The sequence below is a fragment of the Mauremys mutica genome, unplaced genomic scaffold (genome assembly GCF_020497125.1).
Source record: "Mauremys mutica isolate MM-2020 ecotype Southern unplaced genomic scaffold, ASM2049712v1 Super-Scaffold_100221, whole genome shotgun sequence".
In the NCBI taxonomy this organism is placed as follows: domain Eukaryota; kingdom Metazoa; phylum Chordata; order Testudines; family Geoemydidae; genus Mauremys; species Mauremys mutica.
In genome coordinates, this window is record NW_025423291.1 from 785,389 (window position 1) to 806,340 (window position 20,952).

The window sequence follows — 20,952 nt, forward strand, 5'->3', positions numbered from 1 at the left end:
ACTATAATTTAGATCAGAATCTGAATTTTAGTCTCAGTCTGAGAGCAAGGAGAAAAGCCCCTTTGCTAAATTGAACTTTTGTTCAATTGTAGATTTTTGCCTATAATGTAAATGACCTGCAAGGTACATGGTACATTTAGTCACTAAAACTATGCAGGAAATGTTAATGGGTTTAAATGCATATAATCTAAGCTACAAATGGTAACCCTTAAGAAATACGTGCTCGCAAAAAATATAATTGGAAATTACTCAGAGCTAACTGACAGAAGACTTGTGGACACTTGGGCATTACTAAGTCTACTGGGTAACTAATTAAACATTAGCAGAGATCAGATTTCATATTCCGTATTCTCTTGGGTCCAACCTGAAAATGCTTTTAGCAGTAAATTCCTTTGATTTAATGTTCAAAGATTTTGCTTTTCTCCTTCATATGTTGAATTAAAATGTAACGCTGCTAATTAATGTGTGCTCTCCTCTCATTCTTTCTCTCTTTTTCTCCCATCCCTCCTTTTAAATACAGAAATCTGTTCTGTGGACTGTGGCTCTCATGGTGTTTGCATGGGTGGAACGTGTCATTGCGAAAAAGGTTGGACTGGACCAGCCTGCAATCGAAGAGCCTACCACCCTCGCTGTGCTGAACATGGAACCTGTAAAGATGGGAGGTGTGAATGTAGCCAGGGGCGGAATGGCAAGCGCTCTGGTAGGTTAGCTGGGCTTTAATATCTGTCTTCAATATAAAACTCCAAAAGCTAGAACTCCTGGCCTTTTGTGCATCAGAAATGTAACACTTTGAAGCTTGTTTCTTCAAACGGAATATTTGCACCTGTCAGTCTGGTGCAAGAAGTTCCCTTTCAGTCGTTGCCTGTACCTGCCTCCTGTAGAGGAGAAGCTTACATCGTTTTTAAATCTGTAAATATGTCGGCTGATGTAGGCTTTTTTATTTGTATGTGCTAGTTTTCCCAAAGATGTGCTACCTTTTTACTTTTCCCTTTACTGAGAAGGAAGCCCAAGAAACTTACTCTAACCTGAGCCCCAAAATAAAAACACTTACCAAGGTGGTAAAGAGATCTGACTGCCCCCCCTCCCAATTATCCATTTTGTTGACATAATGAATTTCTACTTTACAGTTGTACAAGATATTTGCTAAGCAAATGACTTTACATTTCAAAGCACTTCAAATGACATATTCAAAAGAAGCAGTCTTCATTAATCTTTGTGTGTTTCCATAATCAAAAATGTTCTCTCCTTTAGAAACTCCTGTACTTTTATCACTGAATTATTTACACCCTATATATTCCATATAACAGAGACAAAAAGCAAAGTGTGTGACCCTTTCCTTCAAATTATAGGAAGGATCATTCTCTTTCCTAGAATTTCATTAATGTGTTTCTCCAGAAACTTGCCACGGGCCACATTCTGCCTTTGGATGTTTACTTTTCCAATTGCACAGAATTTGACAGACATCTGGGGGCAGTGAGTAAATGTGGGGATTTGTGTGTGTGTATATACCAAAAAGGGCAGAGGAATTAGAAAAAGGGGAAGAAATGTCATCACAGAAAAGCAAGTGATACTATTCTTTACTTGTCTTACCATAGCACTTTGGAGCCCTAGTCATGGACCAGGACCCCATTGTGCAAACACAGAACAAAAAAAGATGGTCTCTGCCCCCAAAGAGTTTATAATCTAAGTATAAGACTGATGAATACAGACAGATATGGGAGTACTAGGAAGCAATGAGACAATATGATGAGAAATTTTTGATGAAATTGCAAGTTTGGTTGATGATAATAATAGCGTTGATATAATGTCCTTAGACTTCTATAAGGCGTTTGACATGGTACCAGGCAATATTTTGAGTAAGAAACTAGAACAATACAAAATAAACTCGGGACACACTAAATGGATTAAAAGCTGGCTAACCGATAGATCTCCAAATTTAGTTGTAAGTGGGGAATCATTACAACAACGTGTTTCAAGTAGTCTCCCTCAGGGATTGGTTCTTGGCCCTATGCTGTTTAACATTTTTATCAATGACTTGGAAGAAAACATAAACTCAGCACTTATAAAGGTTGCAGATGACACAAAAAATTGAGGAGTGGTAAATAATGAAGAGGACAGGTTGCTAATACAAAGCGATCTGAATTGCTTTGGAAGCAATGCCTTTTAATACGGCCAAATGTAAAGCCGTATATCTAGAAACAAAGGCTGTCGGCCATACTTACAAGATGGGAAAGTCTATCCTGAGAAGCAGTGATTCTAAAAGACTCAGGAGTGATAATGAATGAACATTAGCTCCAAGTGCAGTGTGTAGTAAGAGGAGGCCCTAAAAGATAAACCTTGGCATCAGAGGCCTGGTATGAGGCCTGAGGCCTAAACTAAAGTAATGGTCTAGACTTTGCTAACATAAAGCAAAGTTAAGCTGTGAGCCAGAGGCAGGCCCTGCTCACAGAAGCTGGCAAGGAAAGGGCTGATGCTGCAAAAAGATACGTACCTAAAAGGTACCGAACACTAGATATCAGAACATTCACATACTTGTACATTCCACACAGATAACAAGGAACAAGCTGACCATCCCAATGACAGGGCCAAGAGGGTAATATAATGGATAGAGTTGTTTTGTTCAAACCACCATGTACAAGGTGAGAGGCGGCACCTTACTACGTAGAGGGGTTGCACCTCATACGTCAGGAGTGATGTGTAACTTGTTTGTACCTGTGTATAAGAATGCACCCTTGGGGCGGTGTCTTTGTCCAGCCAAGGGGGCAGTGGAAAGTCCCGCCACTGACTGAGCTGAGTCCATTGCCAGGGGGCACGTTCTCGTAGTATGCCCTGTAAAGTAAAAATCTAGAGGGAACTATCATTGTGCTTCATTTGGCAATAAACCTGGCCGAAGTGCCTTCGTACCTTACTAGACTCTGTCGTCGTTGGGGGTTCTCTTTGGGTCTGCTGTGTCAGCTATCTTCGAAAAGCTGGGACAGCACACAGGGAACACACGCATGCAGCTGAGTAATATTAACAAAAAACAGAGCAGAGCACCACACCAGTAGCATCTAACAACACAGTGCTGTGGCTAAAATGGCTAATATGATCTTTGGATGTATAAGGAGAGGAATATCGAGTAGGAGTAGAGGAGTTATGTTCCCTCTGTATTTGGCACTGGTGCAACTGCTACTGGAATATTGCATCCGGTTCTGGTGTCCACAATTCAAGAAGGACGCAAATTGGATAAACTGATCAATTGGAGAGGATTCAGTGAAGGGGCACAAGAGTTATAAACAGATTGGAAAATATGCCTTATTGTGAGAGATTCAGGAAGCTCAGTCTGTTTACCTTAACAAAGAGATGACTTGATCACAGTTTATAAGTACCTACATAGGAAACAGAGAGAGACAAGGTAGGTGAGGTAATATCTTTTATTGGACCTACTTCTGTTGGTGAACAGGACAAGCTTTTGAACTTCATAGAGCTCTTCTTCAAGTCTGAGGAAGGTAACCAGAGTGTCTAAGCTAAATACAAGATGTGATAGGTTGTTAAGCATAAGTGATTCACACATGCTGTAGGAGACCGCTTAAAATGAAGTATGCAATTAACACCTCTGCTGTTCCAGAGCAATGGAAGGTTAGCAGGGTGTGTTACAAATTGTCATAATAAGCCATTAAACCAGTGTATTTAAGTCCCTGCTTTTTAGTGTCCTGCAGTTAGGAATTTAAATGCCAGGCTCATCTTTTGAAGATATTATACAGGTTTCCTTTGAGGATGAGGACTGAGAGGTCAGACATGGAGGGATTGCTTTGTGAAAAATGTTTGCCCATAAGTGAATATGGATATGAATATGAACATTAAAATTGATCTTTAAACCTTTTTAAAAATCAATTTCTGCCAAATCTACTTATAAGTGTTTGGTATTGAAGTACATTGTTCAGTATGGAGGAGCTGGTTTTCCTCTTCTGAGCACCAGTCCCTAAAACCTGCCTCCAGGGAAGTATAATGCAATAGAGTAATGAACTAATTATGTTTTTGAAATGAAATGCAAAAATTCCAGCTGAAGGTAAATACGTGCCTTTAGATTTGATACTAACGTTGAAACTCAACTATCATAACATTTCTTTGTTTTTAGGTGTCTTGGCTAAACCAGTTGTTGAGCCACATGTAATGGCAGTTTGGGGGAAGAATGTCACCCTGAAATGCATAATTGAAATAAGTGGAACAATAACACAAATCTCATGGGAGAAGATGCATGGTAAAAGTAAACAGACCATTGCTGTTCATCATCCTAAATATGGGTTTGCTGCTCAAGGAGAATACCAAGGAAGAGTGTCATTTAAGAACAACTCACTTACTGATGCAACCATCACCCTACACAATATAAGCTTCTCTGATTCAGGAGAATATGTATGCAAAGCAGTTACATTCCCGCTAGGAAATGCTGAGTCATCAACGACTGTAACTGTATTGGGTATGTTTGCTTCTTAATTTTATATTTGATTATTTTACCCCCCAAAACCTCCACAAAAAGCTAAACAAACTTCATAGGACTTGGCTATATGGAGACATCGTGTGTGGCAAGCTGGGGTCTGAATCTACAGCACCATATCTTGCCACATAATGATTGGCCGTGTTTACCTTCCTGCTGTGTACTGAAAGTTCAGTAGTGGGGTTTGACAGATGTTTCAAATATTGTTAGCTGGCTCCAGCTTTGTAAGGAAGTGATTGAGTTTCTTAATGCTGTGACTTACAGAAGTATACAACTTATTCTTCTGACTCAAATTTTCTTTAACAATCCTCTTGGCTGACCTAGAAGACACCACAGAGCAGGTGTTGTAATGCAGTATTAGTTGATTCATGATGGTTTTTGGTTGACGTAGCCACATCCACAAGAGGACTACAAGCCTTTTGATTCAAAGTCATTCTTAGTAATTTGGGGATGACTTACATATTTTAAATCAGAAGATCCAGGCACTCTGTCAAATAATCCAAAAGATGAGACTAGTGCGTGCATTTCTTTTTTAAAAAGTTGCTTGGGTCTTAAGTGCAAGAAGGAGAAGATAAACATTGAGTGATGGATTTAATATACTGGACAGTGCTTGCTGAGTGAAGAGATTCTTTGTTGGGTCACAATAGGCTGAGATGAAATTGTAGCTACTTCAAATGTTTGACAAATATGTGCTAAAATAGTGCAGTTAATTAAAAATAAACGTTCACATTCTAGTATGTTTAAAATAAACTGCACATGAATGGGAAAAATTGCAAGCATTTTTATTTAGAAGCTTTCTTCTCAAATTTTAGAAACAATTCAACTAAAGGCAAAAAACAACAAAACTTGTTCTGAAATTTGGAATAAATAATGTAGCTGTTGACTTAAATGGAAAAATCAATATGTAATTTAAAGGAGCTCTGTTCAGGATGTTTCAGGTGTATTGATCTGATGAGATACTAAATGACTATAGAAAGGCTGTTGATGGTGAAATAAGTAAATGGCTACGTACTGTTTTAAAAAGAAATGTAATGGCTCATTAAAAGATTAGGGAGGGTAGTCCAGCAAATATGAAGTAATTCATTTTTTCCAAAAAATTAGGTATTTAAGATGGTTGAAGTAAAAACTTAACTGGGGCCTTATCTTACTAATCCATATTCTTATGTTTTCTCTTTGATATTAATGCCATTAACAGTGGTTAAAACGAGTTTAGTTTACTTACAAATTAGTAATTGTAGCTAAAACTCTAATGACTAGAGATACATGCATGCTTGACAAAGCCCTGGCTGGGATGATTTAGTTGGGGATTGGTCCTGTTTTGAGTAGGGGATTGGACTAGATACCTCCTGAGGTCCCTTCCAACCCTGATATTCTATGATTCTATGCATGGAAGAAAAAAGTGTAGACAAACCCTCACCAATCTGAGGTGAAATGATGCATTGTTTCCATTCTGTAAGTAATTTTGCTTTTGGCAGTAACAGCATTTTTGTAAAAAAGACCAGCTGTACTTAAGCAAAATAAAAAGATTTGATGATGGAAAAATTCCTGAAAATAGCTGAATAATATATCACTATTAAACATTTTAAGCAATAATGTTAGTTTTAATACACAGGGACATGTTTGGTTTGGCAATGACTATAACATAGCTCCAGAATGAATTTTTTTGAGTTCTTGTCTCCCAGTTACTCTAGCACAGTAAGTCCTAGAACTGCTTCTGTGAAATATGCGCTGCTACTTTCTACAGCTTGGATTCGAAACAACGTTTCTAGTTCCTCAGTTATTTTTCTTCTGTAAAGAATTAATTTAAAAGGCTGAATGAGTAAAGCATTCCATGTTAAGTACGGCACAAAAGAATTGCTTGTCAATTTAGAGCTCTGGGGGTGAGGGGAAGAATGGGGCACCTTGAAAAATAGTTGGATATGAAGCAGTTGTTTGTTGTAAGGACAGAGAAGGGCATGATTGTGGCTTAGATGGTGCATTGTGGAATACCCATGAAACAGATGTTGTGTGGGTAGAAGGTCTCCAGGACTATAGTAACATGACGAACAATATGCAGTTTGAGTTTAGACCTGACACAGGTCATGCTACATTTTGACTTTAACCTGTGGTCAAAGGGGAAGGTTTTTGGGAGGTGTGAACTTGGGAACCTTTGAGTTGAACAGTAAAGTGAGATGTCCTTAAATATTGGTGGAGTTAAAGTATGACCATGTGTTGTCAGACAAAGGAATCTTCTCCAAAGTCCTGTCTTATATCAGGAATCCTACTTCAGTTTCCAAACAGGCTGTGATAAGTGCTTGACTCTCTCAAGTGCTAATTTGTATAGCTGCTGCTCTTAACCTCATGTGTTATAATGAGTTATCAATATTTACCATCCGTTCATCAGTTAGGCAGTGTCTGATCAAGTCTTGATGTATTACTGAGCTCTGTTCCTTCCTCCCCTTGTCTGTGTGGACTGCAGAATAGTCTATTATTGTCTAAGCCTTAACATATAGTGCTTTGTTGCTATTATTTGTTAGGTGAGTTGGTTAAATTGCACTGTAAGCCCCTCAAGCCCCTCTCTCAAGAATTAGCCATTTAAGTGTCTCCCATGCTTTCTTTTCTTCCTCAGGTTTCCTGTAGGCTTCATCTTGAGCAAGATGATTCCTAGCTTCAATTTTGATACTTTCTTGAGGAAACCTCTGCCTCAAAAGTGTTTTGTCTACTTGAAATGTTAGTTGCCTCACTTGAACTGGATTTTACCAAATCATTGAGTTTTGACTTGAGCTGTTTAGTCCTGTTAAGAAAAAAGTGATGTCACAAATCTAGTAGTATTCAATGGATCCGAAAGCTTAAAAGCTGTTAAAACTGTAAGGGATTTTAGAAAATAAGTGATAAGTATAAAAGGAATGCTTTTGTCTTGTAAAAAAGATATATGTGGCCTCTATTTGATCTCAGTGAACCATAAATTCCATATACATTTCGTATATATTTACTGCTTTGAGCCATTCTGTTCATGGTTGTGTTGTCTTGTAGCTTTTCTTCATCTCTTTAATTTCTGTGATGGAAGGTATTGCTGTTAAGATGCAAGCATATGGAAGATAGAGAAAGATGTATTATCAAAGGTGTTCACTTTTTTGGCAATGTGCTCTTTCAGACCCAGAAAGCAACAGGTTCTTCGAGTGATGATCCCTATGTGTATTCCACACATGGGTGCACATGTGTAAATATTTTTTTGTCATTTTTATAGTGTAGTTTAGTATCAAACATCCTCCCTGGTTAAGGGACACAATCCCTTGTCACGCGGGGAGGATGCCAAGGATCCCAGGTTTCAAGAACTGTCTCATGCTCATTTATTTTTCCATTAGCGATAAGTATTCATAGTGCCTCTACTGCCTAATTGAGGCACACATTTCGGTGAAGTGCAGCATCTGTAAGGCCTTCCTACCCAGAACTAGAGTAGCCTATGAGCCCCGTCTCTGCGAGTTCCGTATAGAAGAGGTAATGAGGCCCCTGGTGCACTCAGATCCTGGCCAAGGAGACTGCCTCCATTGATATGTAGTGCCCCTCTGAGCACAAGCCATTGTGTGGACCTGCTGGCACTGAAGCCTAAGGACAATCCCCACCACTAGAATAAGAAAAACTCATGGGCATAATAGCACCCAGTGGACTGCTGAAAAGAGATTAGTTCCCTCCCCTACCTGTACTAGGTCAGGTGAGATGCAGCACTTGGATCCAGTGGAACCAAGGCTGAAGGCCCCCCCGGCTGGAGGGTAAAGCAAAGAAGAAGCAGGATCTGTTGGTACCAGTGGTGACCTCGGTACTGGCACACTTAGAGCATCAGTCTACAAGCATAGCTCTGGATGCTCCATCAGTGCTGCCTCACCAGCGTGCTGACCCAGGTCCCTTTGGAATCTCAATGGGCACCCATGGACTCGGGATGTAGAGACTTGCTTAACACCAGAGGAGATATTCCTGCTGTACCTGCAGTGTCCACTCCTCATGGGCCCGTCCGTTTTTTGGGATGACCCCACACCTGAGGATGAACTGCTGTTCCTGCTGTGGGAGAGGCCCCTTTCCCGTCCATTGGACTGAGCTCTCCGGTACTGACAGTCCTGCCGTTTCTGACAGAACCATTATCCAACTCAGAAGTCTCAGGATGTAGCCCCATCAATATTTCCACTGCTCTGCAGGAGCCCGGACATGCAGCTGAAGCACCCTGATCTGCCTGGCTATGACATTCTCCTCTTCTTCCCCTCCCCCCGCCTCCCAGGAAGCCTGGTACCGCTTCCCCGTGGGCTCTCCCAGATGGATGGTCCCCTCATTCTGACCCTACTGGAGCCCATGGGACCTGTGTACCACAGACATCCAGCGCCATTGCAAGGATCTTTTCGCTCCTGCCAACCAGCTCTGTTGGTATACGACGAGGAAGACGGGTAATCAGTACCACCAGTTCCAAATGGAGCCTCCTTGTCACCAGAGGAGGTGGTCATCCTTTTGCTGCTCTCTCTACCGGATGACCACTGACAGTACCAAGAACTTTTGCAGAGAGTGGCTACCAACTTAAAAATTCCACTGGAGGAATTCCAGAACCCCCAACATAGTCTCCTGGACATCCTTCAGCCACAGAGAGAGTGCATGTGGCCCTTCCTATAAACAAGGCCATGCTGGAACCAGCCCAGCTGGTTTGGCGCACACCAACATTGTGCCCCCACCCCGAAAAGAGCTGAGAGACAGTACTTTATGCTGGCTAGAAGGACCGATTACCTAGTCACGCACCTGTCTTCTAATTCACAGCATGTCAGCACCTGCAGTACAACTTCACCATGTGCAGTAGGCTGGCAGAGCTTAAGTACAAGTGCCCTGCAGATGACAAGGCCCAGCGCTAGGCCTTAGTAAATGAAGGAAAATTAGTGGCAAAGTTGGCCCTCCAGCTGACACTGCATCCCCCTTCTGTGCAAGTGCACAGAATTCATGTCCTGCAGATTTCTTTGCTTCCCCGCAGAAAAATGACTTTCTGACAGGGAAGCAAAGAGAAGCTGCAACAGCAGTCACAAACCACTCCCGTGCTCCGCAGGTACATCATTTCGGGCACCCAGAGCAGCCGGTGGAGAGGTAAATCCCCACAGGGTTGGGGACACTCTATACAGTGGCTCCAACCCTGAGCTGGGATCTGCTGCTAGTCCCGGCTAGGCTGGAGACAGGAGAGGATGGGACTTTCTCTTCCCCTGCATGGAGTGTCTGGAACTGTCTGAGATCCACCCCTAGAAACCTCCCACCGGCTGCCGGAAGCTCAGCATCCTCCCCTGTTTCCTACCCCCATCACTCCTCAACTGTGAGGGGAGAGGTCACTACAAGGAGCTGCTCCCCCATCCGCCCAACCCCCTGTGCATCCAGACCTCCCATACCCAGATACCCCCTTTAAGCCTCACCAGTACACCCAAAACCCCCTAGCTCTCCATACGCAAACCTCACCGTGTTGGACTTTCTCAACCCCTGCATCTGGAGACCCCTGCCTCACAGAGGGGAGATAGGCAGGGTCCCAGGGTGTTTCTGGGGCAAGCCCAGGCCTTGTGCTGTGTCAGGGACAGGTGTAGCCTCACCACTGAGTCAGTGTCTGGAGGGTGGGGGAGCTGCAAGGTGATCTCCTACCTTAATGCAGCCAGTGGCCCATGCTCCCCGCTGCTTTGCGGGATCCTCTGCATTTATTTATTGACAAATAAAACTTGCAGAATTTTAAAATACTGTGTGCAGAATTTTTAATGTTTTGTCACACAGTGCCCTCAGAAGTACCCATTCCTTGGCCACCGGACTCGTGGCTTCACTCTTCTCGTTCCCGAGAGAGGTCCAAAACACCATCAAGGATTTCCATTTAGAATAAGCTGATCTTTTCAGTGATAAAACGAAAAGTGCATTCTCTGGGATCCATGTCACCAACAGTTTTCAGGAGCTCCTTGCCTTTCTCATGAGGCTCACCAAGGGAAATGCTTTTCTGTTCCATCTTTTCTGCCCCAAGCACAGGAAGAGTCTTTCTTAGGGCAGAAGCAGACAGGTTGGACACTCTGCTAACTAATATCTCCTTATCTTCACCACATGAGGTTGTGATGCCTCCCCCAACTTCTCTGACAGACTGTGCCAAGCTGTTTCAAGAGCTAATTGAATGAATTGCCTAAGTCAAGATCTACTTAGAGTAGGCTGAAGAGTCCCATCATAAGCTGTTAGACATTCTACACATAGCAGTCTTCTATCAAACAGCATTGCGAGTAAATGAGACTTTGCTAGATGGTCTTGGAACGTTCCAATAGACCCCAGCGACGATATCAACAACATATATAAATGTGCAGATTAAAATTATTACATTTAGCCAATAACTCAATTTCTGTTTGCATACCCTCTGCCTAATGCCTTGGTTGTCGAGAAATGGGTTTTGGAGTTTATAACCTCAGGCTATTCCAAACATTTAATCTCCATCTCCCCAGCTCACCCTCCTGCCTCGTTCCTTTTCAGGGACCCATCTCATGCGCGTTTGCTGAGACTAGAAGTAATTTCTGTCATATGTAGGGGTTATAGAAGCTGTTTGAGTCCAGCTCAGAAGGAAGGGATTCTGGTCCAAAAAAAACCCCTCTGGATGGAGAGCAATTTATTTCCATCTCCAGCCCTTAAACACCTTTGTGCAAATGCAGAAATTCAGGATGGTGACACTTGCTGGTATTTTCCATTGCTGTATTCTAGGGATTGGTTTTTAGGTTTGATCTTGAGGATGAGAATTTTTGCATCATGATTTACCCCTCCCATGGGATGTTTTCTTTGTTTAATAGTCAACCAGGATCACTTGCAGTATTGTGCTTCCCATCAGTTCCTTCTGCTCGGAGGGTATTCTTGAAGGCCCTGGTAGTAGTAGCTACTACTTCATTGACCTGGGATAGTTGTCTTTCCATTCCTTCATGGTTGTCTGTTCAATGGACACTCTTACAGCAAAGTTGTCTCTATAGTAAAAACAGCTGTGTCCCTTTTCCACAGGTTAGGAGTTGAGCTAAACAAACAAACAAACAAAAATCCACTTTGACCCCACTGCAACTGGATTCATAGGATCTTCTCTGCGTGCCATAAAAGCCAAAGCTTACCATACCAGGTACAGATTTGATACTAACAAACCACACTTATTTGAATTAAGTCCACAGACTGTCAAGAAATTGTCTGGTTAAGATACATGGCAGCTTGTAGCTTTTGTGACGCAGCATGCCAAGTTACATTGTGTCTGCTTGCAAGGATGGCTCAGAACAAGTGCAGTCTAGACAAGATCGTATCTGTCCCTCATTGAGTATTGGGTTGACTCGGGTGGTGGAAGGACCTGTCCAGAGTATGTGCAGGAGGTCCCTTCACCCAACCTCCTGCCATTACTATAACTTCAGATTATTCCTCATGAGGTGCGAAGCACATATAGGGGGGACACTGCTCAGCACAAATGGTGTGCCCAGCACTTGTCTCCATATCAACTTCCTGGAATTAAGAGCAGTCAGGAATGCCTGAATACACCTTACTCCCTTCCTCGGGAACCAGTCTGTCACGGTCATGACAGACAATGTTGCATTGGTAGTATTACATAAACCATGAAGTGAGGGGCAAGATGCTGTGCTGAGCATCCCTTTGTGCTGAAACAGTGAAGTTATGGAACTGGTGTACAATGAAGAACAAGGTCATCTCACCCTTTTACCTTCCAGGTGTACAAAACACCAGAGCCAGCAACCTGAGCAGGCACTTCTCCCAGGTTTGAAGGTGGGAGCGCGACTCTCCAACTCAAGCATATTTTCATAACCTGGTGATTCCTGGAAGCGTGGACCTCTTTGCAACCACTGTGAAAATAGTGTGAAATTCTGCTCTGTATAGGGTGGATGTGGAGAGGAGATCATCAGGTCATAGGGGTGCATTTCCCACCTATTGGACAAAGGGCCTTCTCTCTGCATATGTATCGACATTACTGCCCCTGAAGGTGCTGAACAAGATCAAGCAGGACAAAGCCAGGGTTGTCCTAATTGCACCAACTTGGCCAAGAGATGTTAATTGATTTCAAGTATCAGAGGGGTAGCCGTGTTAGTCTGGTTCTGTAGAAGCAGCAAAGAATCCTGTGGCACCTTATAGACTAACAGACGTTTTGCAGCATGAGCTTTTGTGGGTGAATACCCACTTCTTCGGATGCAAGCAGTGGAAATATCCAGGGGCAGGTGTATATATAAGCAAGCAAGAACAAGAATTGATTTTTCTCACTTTATCCTTTCTCCTTCCAGTTGTTCCCCATTTGTTATCCCACAGTTCTGGGCACTTTTCCACCCAGAGCTTGACTCCTCGATGGTTCTTGGGGAATAGTGAATACTCGACAGAGGTACAACAGATCCTATTAAACAGCAGAAAGATCTGGAGCAGAGCTAGCTACTTTGAAAAGTCGAGATTTCATCACTGGTGTTTTCACTGGCAGTTTTTCCTATCCATTCCCCTCTTTGCTGTTCTTGATAATCTTTTGGAATTAAGGTCAGACCTTAGCTTGAGTTCTGTCAAAGATCTGGTAGTAATCACAACTTTCCCTTTACTGGAGGGGTGCGGGTTCAATATTTGCCTAGCCCACACTGACAGAGTTCATTAAAGCACTGATAAATTTATTTCCACAATAAGCCAATCTATTCTGGTATGAGGCTTGAACTTGGTTCTTAACAGCTTCATGTTCACCTTCATTTGTGCCTTTAGCTACAGTAGTTGTTTTCTATTCCCCTTGCCTATTAAAATAGCATCACTTCTGCAACTTGGCCCGCTCGTTAGGGGCATTAATATTGGAGCCCCTTTACAGTATTAAGGAAAAAGTTTCATGACAGCCTCATCTCAAACTTCTACCTAAACCATTCTTCCATTTCCGCTCAAACCAGGCCATATACCTTCCTCTGTATGTGTGATTCTCCGTCCCCCACTCCATTTCCCAGCCACACCAGTCCAGAGCAGAATCTGCATTCCATACTCTGAATGTCAGAAGGGTGTTAGCTTTGTATCTGGACAGAGCCAGACCATTTAGAAACTCTGACAGTTTCTTTTGTGGCTCGATCAGAAGAATATACACTTTCCACCCAAAAGACTTCAAAATGCATTTCTGGGGATATTCTGAGTTGTTATAAGCTCACTAATGTTCTGTCCCTTTCTAGAGTAATTGCCCACTCAACTAGATCTCGGTCCACATCTATGGCACTGTTGAAAAGTGTGCCAGTCACTAAAATTTGCAAGGTCGTAACTTGATCACCAGTTCAGTTTTTTCCAAACAATATGTCTTGATACAGGCTTCCAGGTCAGATACTGCCATTGCCAGTGCTGTTTTGTCAGCAGTCTTAAATCTGACTCCAAAGCTGCTCCCTCCTATGGATGCTGGTTGGCAGTTGCTTGAAGTGGAGCACCCATCAGGACACCACTTGAGAAAGGAAAAGTGGTTTAATTTTACAGGAACTGAAGTTCTTAGAGACGTCTTGATAGGTGCTCTACTGTTTGCCCTTTTCCCCCTCTACTTTGCAGTCTGTCTTTTGGTGATAGCAAAGGAACTGAGGGCTATTTGCCTGCATGGCTTCCCGTATTCTTGTGACGGGACATGAGGTGGTCTGGAGCCACCTGCGTGTGCTGAACAGGCACAGTTACCAAAAATGTCAAAGATGAACCTGAAGTGGAGTGCCTCAGCTTGGCCTCAGCTAACCCGATCGAACATTTTGAGGGATTTGCAGTCAGTCCTGCCTTCCTCAGGGTGTCCAGGACCGCTTCTACCTTCTCCATGCGCATCTCCCAGTCGGGGCTATATATGATGACGTCGTCAAGATAGGCTGCCATGTACTTTCCATGGGGTCATAACAGTTTGTCCATTAGCCGTTGGAAAGTAGCGGGGGCCCCATGCAACCCAAAGGGGAGAACAGTGTACTGATATAGTCCTTCTGGAGTTGCAAAGGCTGTCTTCTCCTTGTCGGCCTTGGCCAGGGGGATCTGCCAATAGCCCTTGGTAAGGTCGAGGGTAGACATAAACCGTGCCTTTTCCAATCTGTCAATCAGCTCATCTGTCCTGGGTATAGGGTATGCCATCCTATACCCAGGATAGATGCATCAAATCGGGACACCTCATTCAGCTTGCGGAAGTCATTGCAGAACCTCATACTGCTGTCCGGCTTAGGCACTAAAACCACGGGACTGGACTATTGACTATGAGATTCTTCGATGACTCCTAAGGCCAGCATCTTCCTGACCTCTTCCCTAATCTCTTCTCTCTTGGCCTCCGGGATCCGGTATAGCTTGACGTTCACCTTCACTCCAGGCTCTGTGAAGATGTGATGGTGAACCTCAGTAGTCCTGCCTGGCTTTTCTGAGAACACATCCTGTTTGTGTTTGATCAGGTTGATCACTTCTGATCGTTGTTCCGGAGTCAACTCTGGGGATATTCGCACCAGGTCGGGCTGGTTGCTTTTAAGGGATGGTGCCCCCAGCACCACCACCGGAGCTTCTCTATCCTGCCAAGGTTTCAGAAGATTTATATGGTAGATCTGCTCCAGCTTCCGGCGACTCGGCTGTCGGACCTTATAGTCGACTTCTCCTATAACTTCTATTACCTCATATGGCCCCTTCCACCTGGCCAGGAGCTTGCTCTCTGCTGTGGGTATGAGCATCATCACCTGGTCCCCTACCTGGAACTTCCAGGTCATTGCTTGACGATTGTAGTACGTCCGTTGTGCCCCTTGGGCCTTCTCCATGTGTTCGCACACAAGGGGGGCGACTTGGGCTATTCTGTCTTTCATCTGCAGCACATGTTCCACAACGTTTCTCCCCGGATTCGGCTGTTCTTCCCAGTCTTCTTTAGCCAGGTCCAGTATGCCAGCTTGAAGGGGGAGAATCCAGTGGAAGCCTGAGGAACCTCCCATATGGCAAACAGCATGTAAGGCAGCAGGGCGTCCCAGTCTTTCCCGTCACGACTAATCACTTTCCGTAACATGTTTTTCAACGTCCTATTAAAATGTTTGACAAGGCCATCGGTCTGGGGATGGTAGACCGATGTTCTAAGGGTCCGTATGTGGAGCATTGTACACAGGCTTTCATCAGCTTAGACACAAAGGGGGTCTCTTGGTCCATCAGGATCTCCTTCGGTATTCCTACTTTGGAAAAAATCTGGACTAATTCTTTGGCTATGGTCTTGGACATGGTATTCCGTAGGGGTACGGCCTCGGGGTAACGGGTGGCAAAATCTAGTACTACCAGAATGTACTGATGACCCTGGGCTGACTTCTCCAATGGCCTTACTATGTCCATAGCTATTCGCTCAAATGGAACCTCGATAATTGGCAGAGGTACCAGAAGGGCCCTTAAGTATGGTCGGGGCCCATGTATTTGGCATTCCGGACAGGAGGTACAATATTACCGGACTGCCGCATAAATGCCAGGCCAAAAAAACCTCTGTAGAATCTGATCAAGGGTCTTATCTACCCCTAGATGGGCCCCAAACAGATGACTGTGGGCCAGATCCATTACGGCCCTCTGATGCTTCCGGGGGACCAAGAGTTGTTCTATGACTTGCTCTTGGACCTGGACTACTCTATATAGCAGATCTTTCTTAATCATGTAATATGGCCCTAGGCCCTTAACGCCCCTCCACAGGGACCCCATTTACCTCGACTACTTCTTTATGAATATTGTGGTATATGGGATCATTGGCCTGATCCTGACCAAAATTCCCATGTGCGGTCCCCATTTGTCCAAATTCGGGGGGGGGGGGGAGGTGCTACCTCCGTCTCCCCCTCGGGAAAAGCCCCTGGGGAACCAGGTCCAACGATAGGGTTGTTGATGGCCGACCCAGTCCCACTGTCAGTTGAGCCCCTTCTTTCCCCTTCCAGTGTGGACTTCTGGTACTGGGTCAGGATCCTCATCCCCGTCCTTTTATCCGCCCTCCGTTCCCTCCGAGTCTTCCTGGACTTCCCCGGCAGGGAGAACAAATTCTGGCTAAACTCATGGACGGCTGGGGGAGGATCACCTATCTGGGCCACACCGTGGGTCTCAGGGTCATTATTTTCTTCTACTTCGTCCCCGGGGAGTAGGCCATTAAACTCCGGGAAGTCTCGTGTTGCAGCGCAGGCGTGCGTGGACAGAGCTCGACCATCAATATGATTGAAAGCAAAGTCATTTTATTTCTCTCCAGCATACATCTTTATACACTTAAAGCAAGCAATCAAGCAATTGCTAATTGGTTAATAAGGTACAGACAAGCACAGCTGTAACTTCATTGGCTATTTAACATCCTGGCCAACCCTCTAATTTATTATCCTGTTATCGCCTCCCAGCAGATAAGAACGAGCCTCATCCTTGAGACTTGCATGTCAGTTTCCCACACTCTTATGCAAAACAATCCGACACTTCCCCCCTTTTCTCATAATAAAAAAAAAGGAAGGCACAGCAAAACATTTTCAACTTATAGCATCACATTACTACAATCTATTACACAGCAAAACTAAAAGCAAATCTAAACACCAGCTGCCTAACTAAACCGTAACAATATCTTCCGCAATGCCCTATTTTTACCTAAACATCCCTCCTCCAGGTAACGCAAGTGGCCCAAGGGGCCAGGAGGGTTCTGCCAATGTGCAAACACCCACAAAGCAGGTTTCCAATAAGGGCTTCCACTGCAGCAACATGGGGCAGCAAGCAGAAGGCCATTGTATTTATGGCACTCTGCGCCAAAATCAGCCAAGGCCGGACCCACTTCGCCGGAATCCACCTGGCTTACTGTCTTCCTATTTCCCATGCACCGTATCTGATCCAGTTAGGCCACCTGGCCTTTGCCTCGCTCTGGCAGTTCCCTACTTTCTCATAACAACATTATCTCATCCCTCTGTTCTCGTAATCACGCAGCTGTAATTTTCCACAAAGGCAGCATAGGGAAATTCTCCCCTCTATTCCAAAAACACATAAAAAAATAACAATAACCAATTAAACAAAACAAAACTAAAAGCCAAATAATACTTCCTCAATCTATAAGGCTTATCCATAACCATGCAATTCATAAATAATTACATGGTACATTAAATGCTATACAGCTAACACCAATTTTCTTTAATATCTAAAAAACAAAAACAAAACTACCCCTACTGGGCAATTAATCATTGCTTAAAATATACCAAAACCCTATATAGCTAGCAGGCAAAACAAAAAAATTACTTCATCAGGTAAATCATTTACATTAATACAATTGCTTCCTAGCTTACTCCTAAAATTCAAAGCTAATCACAGCTTAAAATTTCTTACTATTAGCTTCTAATTTTTAACACTAAAAAAAAAAAAAAACATCACCACTTATATGCCCTTAGCCTAATACAATTACAATTACATAGCACAATATACAATCTTCAACTAATGCAACAAAATATTCATGGCCAAACAATTGCAAACTAATTTCTTGCCTAAATTTATTTACAAACATTTCAAAACACCAAAAACTTTTCTCTAAGCATTTTTACAAAATTCAACCTTTATTCCCTCTGGCAACCATAAAATTAAACTTTTAGTCTCGCTACGCCCTCAAGAGTTTTTCAGCCAGCTTTCCAAGCCTTATCTGTTGCCTGTCCGCTTGGGCCCGATCCTGTTTTCCTTTCCAAATACGCTGTCTATTATAATATAGGCCACATCTAATATCAAGCAGTCTACAACGGCCAATAATCAGCACATAACACAAAATTAACAAAAAGTCTAAATAAACTAACAAAGGCACGTTACATAAAAATTCTTAGGATCACATAAATTCAAAGCCATTCTCCCAAATTACCTAAATTTATGCCTAAATAACACACAACTCCCCCCTTGAGAATACTCAACAAACCCTTTGGCTGAGTTTTCTCAAACTTAAAAAACAAAAAACAATTAAACTCTAAAAAGCTGGGGCAATTAATTCCACAATCATCCTCCCCATGAACCCGGCAGGGTTCGGTATGTAAAAGCCCTCACCCCCCAACGCAACCGGTTTACATGCTGGGGAGGGGCACTGCAAATATTTACACTTTTACTTAAACAGTGTCTAAATATATTTTTACAACTCCAGATCAAATGGTACTCCTAATATATTTGTAAGGGCAGTGGGCTATCCTGGTGCTCAAAATCACTCCGAATGGCCATCAGCTGGCCATTCAAAACTTCAAACATACTAGCTCCCACGGCAATGCTTTCTCAGCCTCAATAAAAAAAGGACATATCATTTACAATCCAATTAGGGTGGGCTATACATACTGAAGGATTTATCCAAAACACAGGGCGCAGCCTGTAGAATAAACCCCGAAATTCAATTAATACCACAATTCCAAACATAAGTCCCACAAATTTCGTCCTGCCAGTGTGTAATTCTTTGTTTCTTCACCAGGGTCAGTTCTCAATGTCTTTTTAATCAGAAATTTCTGAACTTTGGCAACATCAACAACATAAGTGTTTTTCCTTGTTTTCCACCACCGGCATGGTTCAGCTTCTACGGGGGAAATTTACCAGGACATCATCCCGTAGTAATTTTGCTTCTTTCAAAAAACAACAAAAAAAAATTCCAATAACACAGTGGGGGCTGCCAAGGGACACCTTGTCCCTTTTTCATGCTGTCCAAAAACACAATAGGACTAAAAAATTACATAGGGCAATCATTAGTAAAAAAATTCTTCTGATATAAAGGGGTCTTTCTGCAGTAAAAATCATGGGTCCAAGCAGTCAGTCTTTTTTGTAGCATTTCTTTACCCATAAGAAAAAAAAATCTAACACATTCCGGTAATGCCAGGCCGAGTTTTGCAGCTCTCATTAACTTTTTTGGGCCCAGTCACGCTCTCTTTAGTCTGGGCTGTTCGCCAAGTCTTATCTTTAGCTTGCTTAGTTAACTCATGCTGTTCCTTTTCCTTCCCTGCTTGGCTTCTTTTAATCTGTGAATCCTGTGTCAGCTATTGCTGCTCATACCGGAGAAGCACAATGGTTTTCCCGGCACTGTCCCAGGCTCAAACCAGCCAGCGTAGGATGCCTTCTCCGGGCTTCTGTAGGTCCGAACGACCTCCGGGGCCACGGCACAAGCCTCTACCTGCGCCGTGCACTCCAACGTCTTCCCGTCCAGGGCTCGCTTCCAGCGGAGCACCTCCTCGTCCTGTGCCCGAAGGCCGGTCAGGAGGAGCCTCCACAACTCCCCCTCTCTTCTTAATAAGTGAATCAGTGCAGCAGGGAAGATCTTTTCCCTTTGTCGGTTCATAATGTGCAAATAAAACTTCTATATTATCTTTTCTTCAGCTGATACAGCGGTACTCATATCTGAGCTTGGGTGCGCCTCTCTTTTCGGACGCTTGCCCCTGAGCTCAGGCGCGCGTCTCTGTTGGACGCCCGGGGGCTTCTCCGGCACTCTCCCCTGCGGCTCCCAGCCGCTCACCGCGTCTCTGTTGGACGCCCGGGGGCTTCTCCGGCACTCTCCCCTGTGGCTCCCAGCCGCCCGCCTCTGGGCTCAGGCTCCTGGCCGTTCGCCTCTGGGCTCAGGCTCCCGACACTATCATCACTCGATACGAATCACGTCGGAATCCGGGGGCTTCTCAAGCACTCCCCGCCGCGGCTCCCAGCCACCCGCCTCTGGGCTAAGGCTCCTGGCCGTTCGCCTCTGGGCTCAAGCTCCCGACACTATCATCACTCGATACGAGTCACGTCGGATAAGCACTCCCCGCCTCTGGGCTCAGGCTCCTGGCCGTTCGCCTCTGGGCTCAAGCTCCCGACACTATCATCACTCGATACGAGTCACGTCAGATAAGCACTCCCCGCCTCTGGGCTCAGGCTCCTGGCCGTTCGCCTCTGGGCTTCTCCGCCTGGGTCAGGCCACCGACACTTTCATTCGATACGAATCACGTCGGGGTCACCATTTGTTGCAAATAAAACTTCTATATTATCTTTTCTTCAGCTGATACAGCGGTACTCACGTTAGCTGCTCTGCCCTTATCCACCGCGGCTTATAGCCGCTCTCCTCAGGGCTCAGGTGCATCTCTCTTTTCGGACGCTCGCGGGCTTCTCCGGCACTCCCCGCCGCAGCTCCTCCCCGCCTCTGGGCTCAGGCTCCCAGCCACTCGCCTCTGGGCTCAGGCTCCCGACACTATCATCATTCGATACGAATCACGTCGGGGTCCGGGGGCTTCCCAAGCACTCCCCGCCGCGGCTCCCAGCCGCCCGCCTCTGGGCTCAGGCTCCTGGCCGTTCGCCTCTGGGCTCAGGCTCCCGACACTATCATCACTCGATACGAGTCACGTCGGATAAGCACTCCCCGCCTCTGGGCTCAGGCTCCTGGCCGTTCGCCTCTGGGCTTCTCCACCTGGGTCAGGCCACCGACACTTTCATTCGATACGAATCACGTCGGGGTCACCATTTGTTGCAGCGCAGGCGTGCGTGGACAGAGCTCGACCATCAATATGATTGAAAGCAAAGTCATTTTATTTCTCTCCAGCATACATCTTTATACA

At 44.4% G+C, this 20,952-nt stretch overlaps 1 protein-coding gene across 2 annotated transcripts in view; it reads left to right on the top strand.

Annotated features, from left to right (window-relative positions):
* The first annotated feature begins 526 nt into the window (after positions 1–526).
* Positions 527–20,952, top strand: part of LOC123360175 (nectin-3-like) — a 29,384-nt gene continuing 8,958 nt past the window's right edge. Inside the window, exons 1-3 of one of the 2 annotated variants that reach the window (XM_045001185.1) lie at positions 527–700; positions 4,118–4,456; positions 11,471–11,517. In XM_045001185.1, the coding sequence (XP_044857120.1) occupies positions 559–700; positions 4,118–4,456; positions 11,471–11,475 (486 nt within the window). In that variant the 5' untranslated portion in view covers positions 527–558 and the 3' untranslated portion in view covers positions 11,476–11,517. Of the gene's footprint in view, positions 701–4,117; positions 4,457–11,470; positions 11,518–20,952 lie in introns of those variants that run through there. The other variant, XR_006575974.1, reaches the window with a different exon arrangement.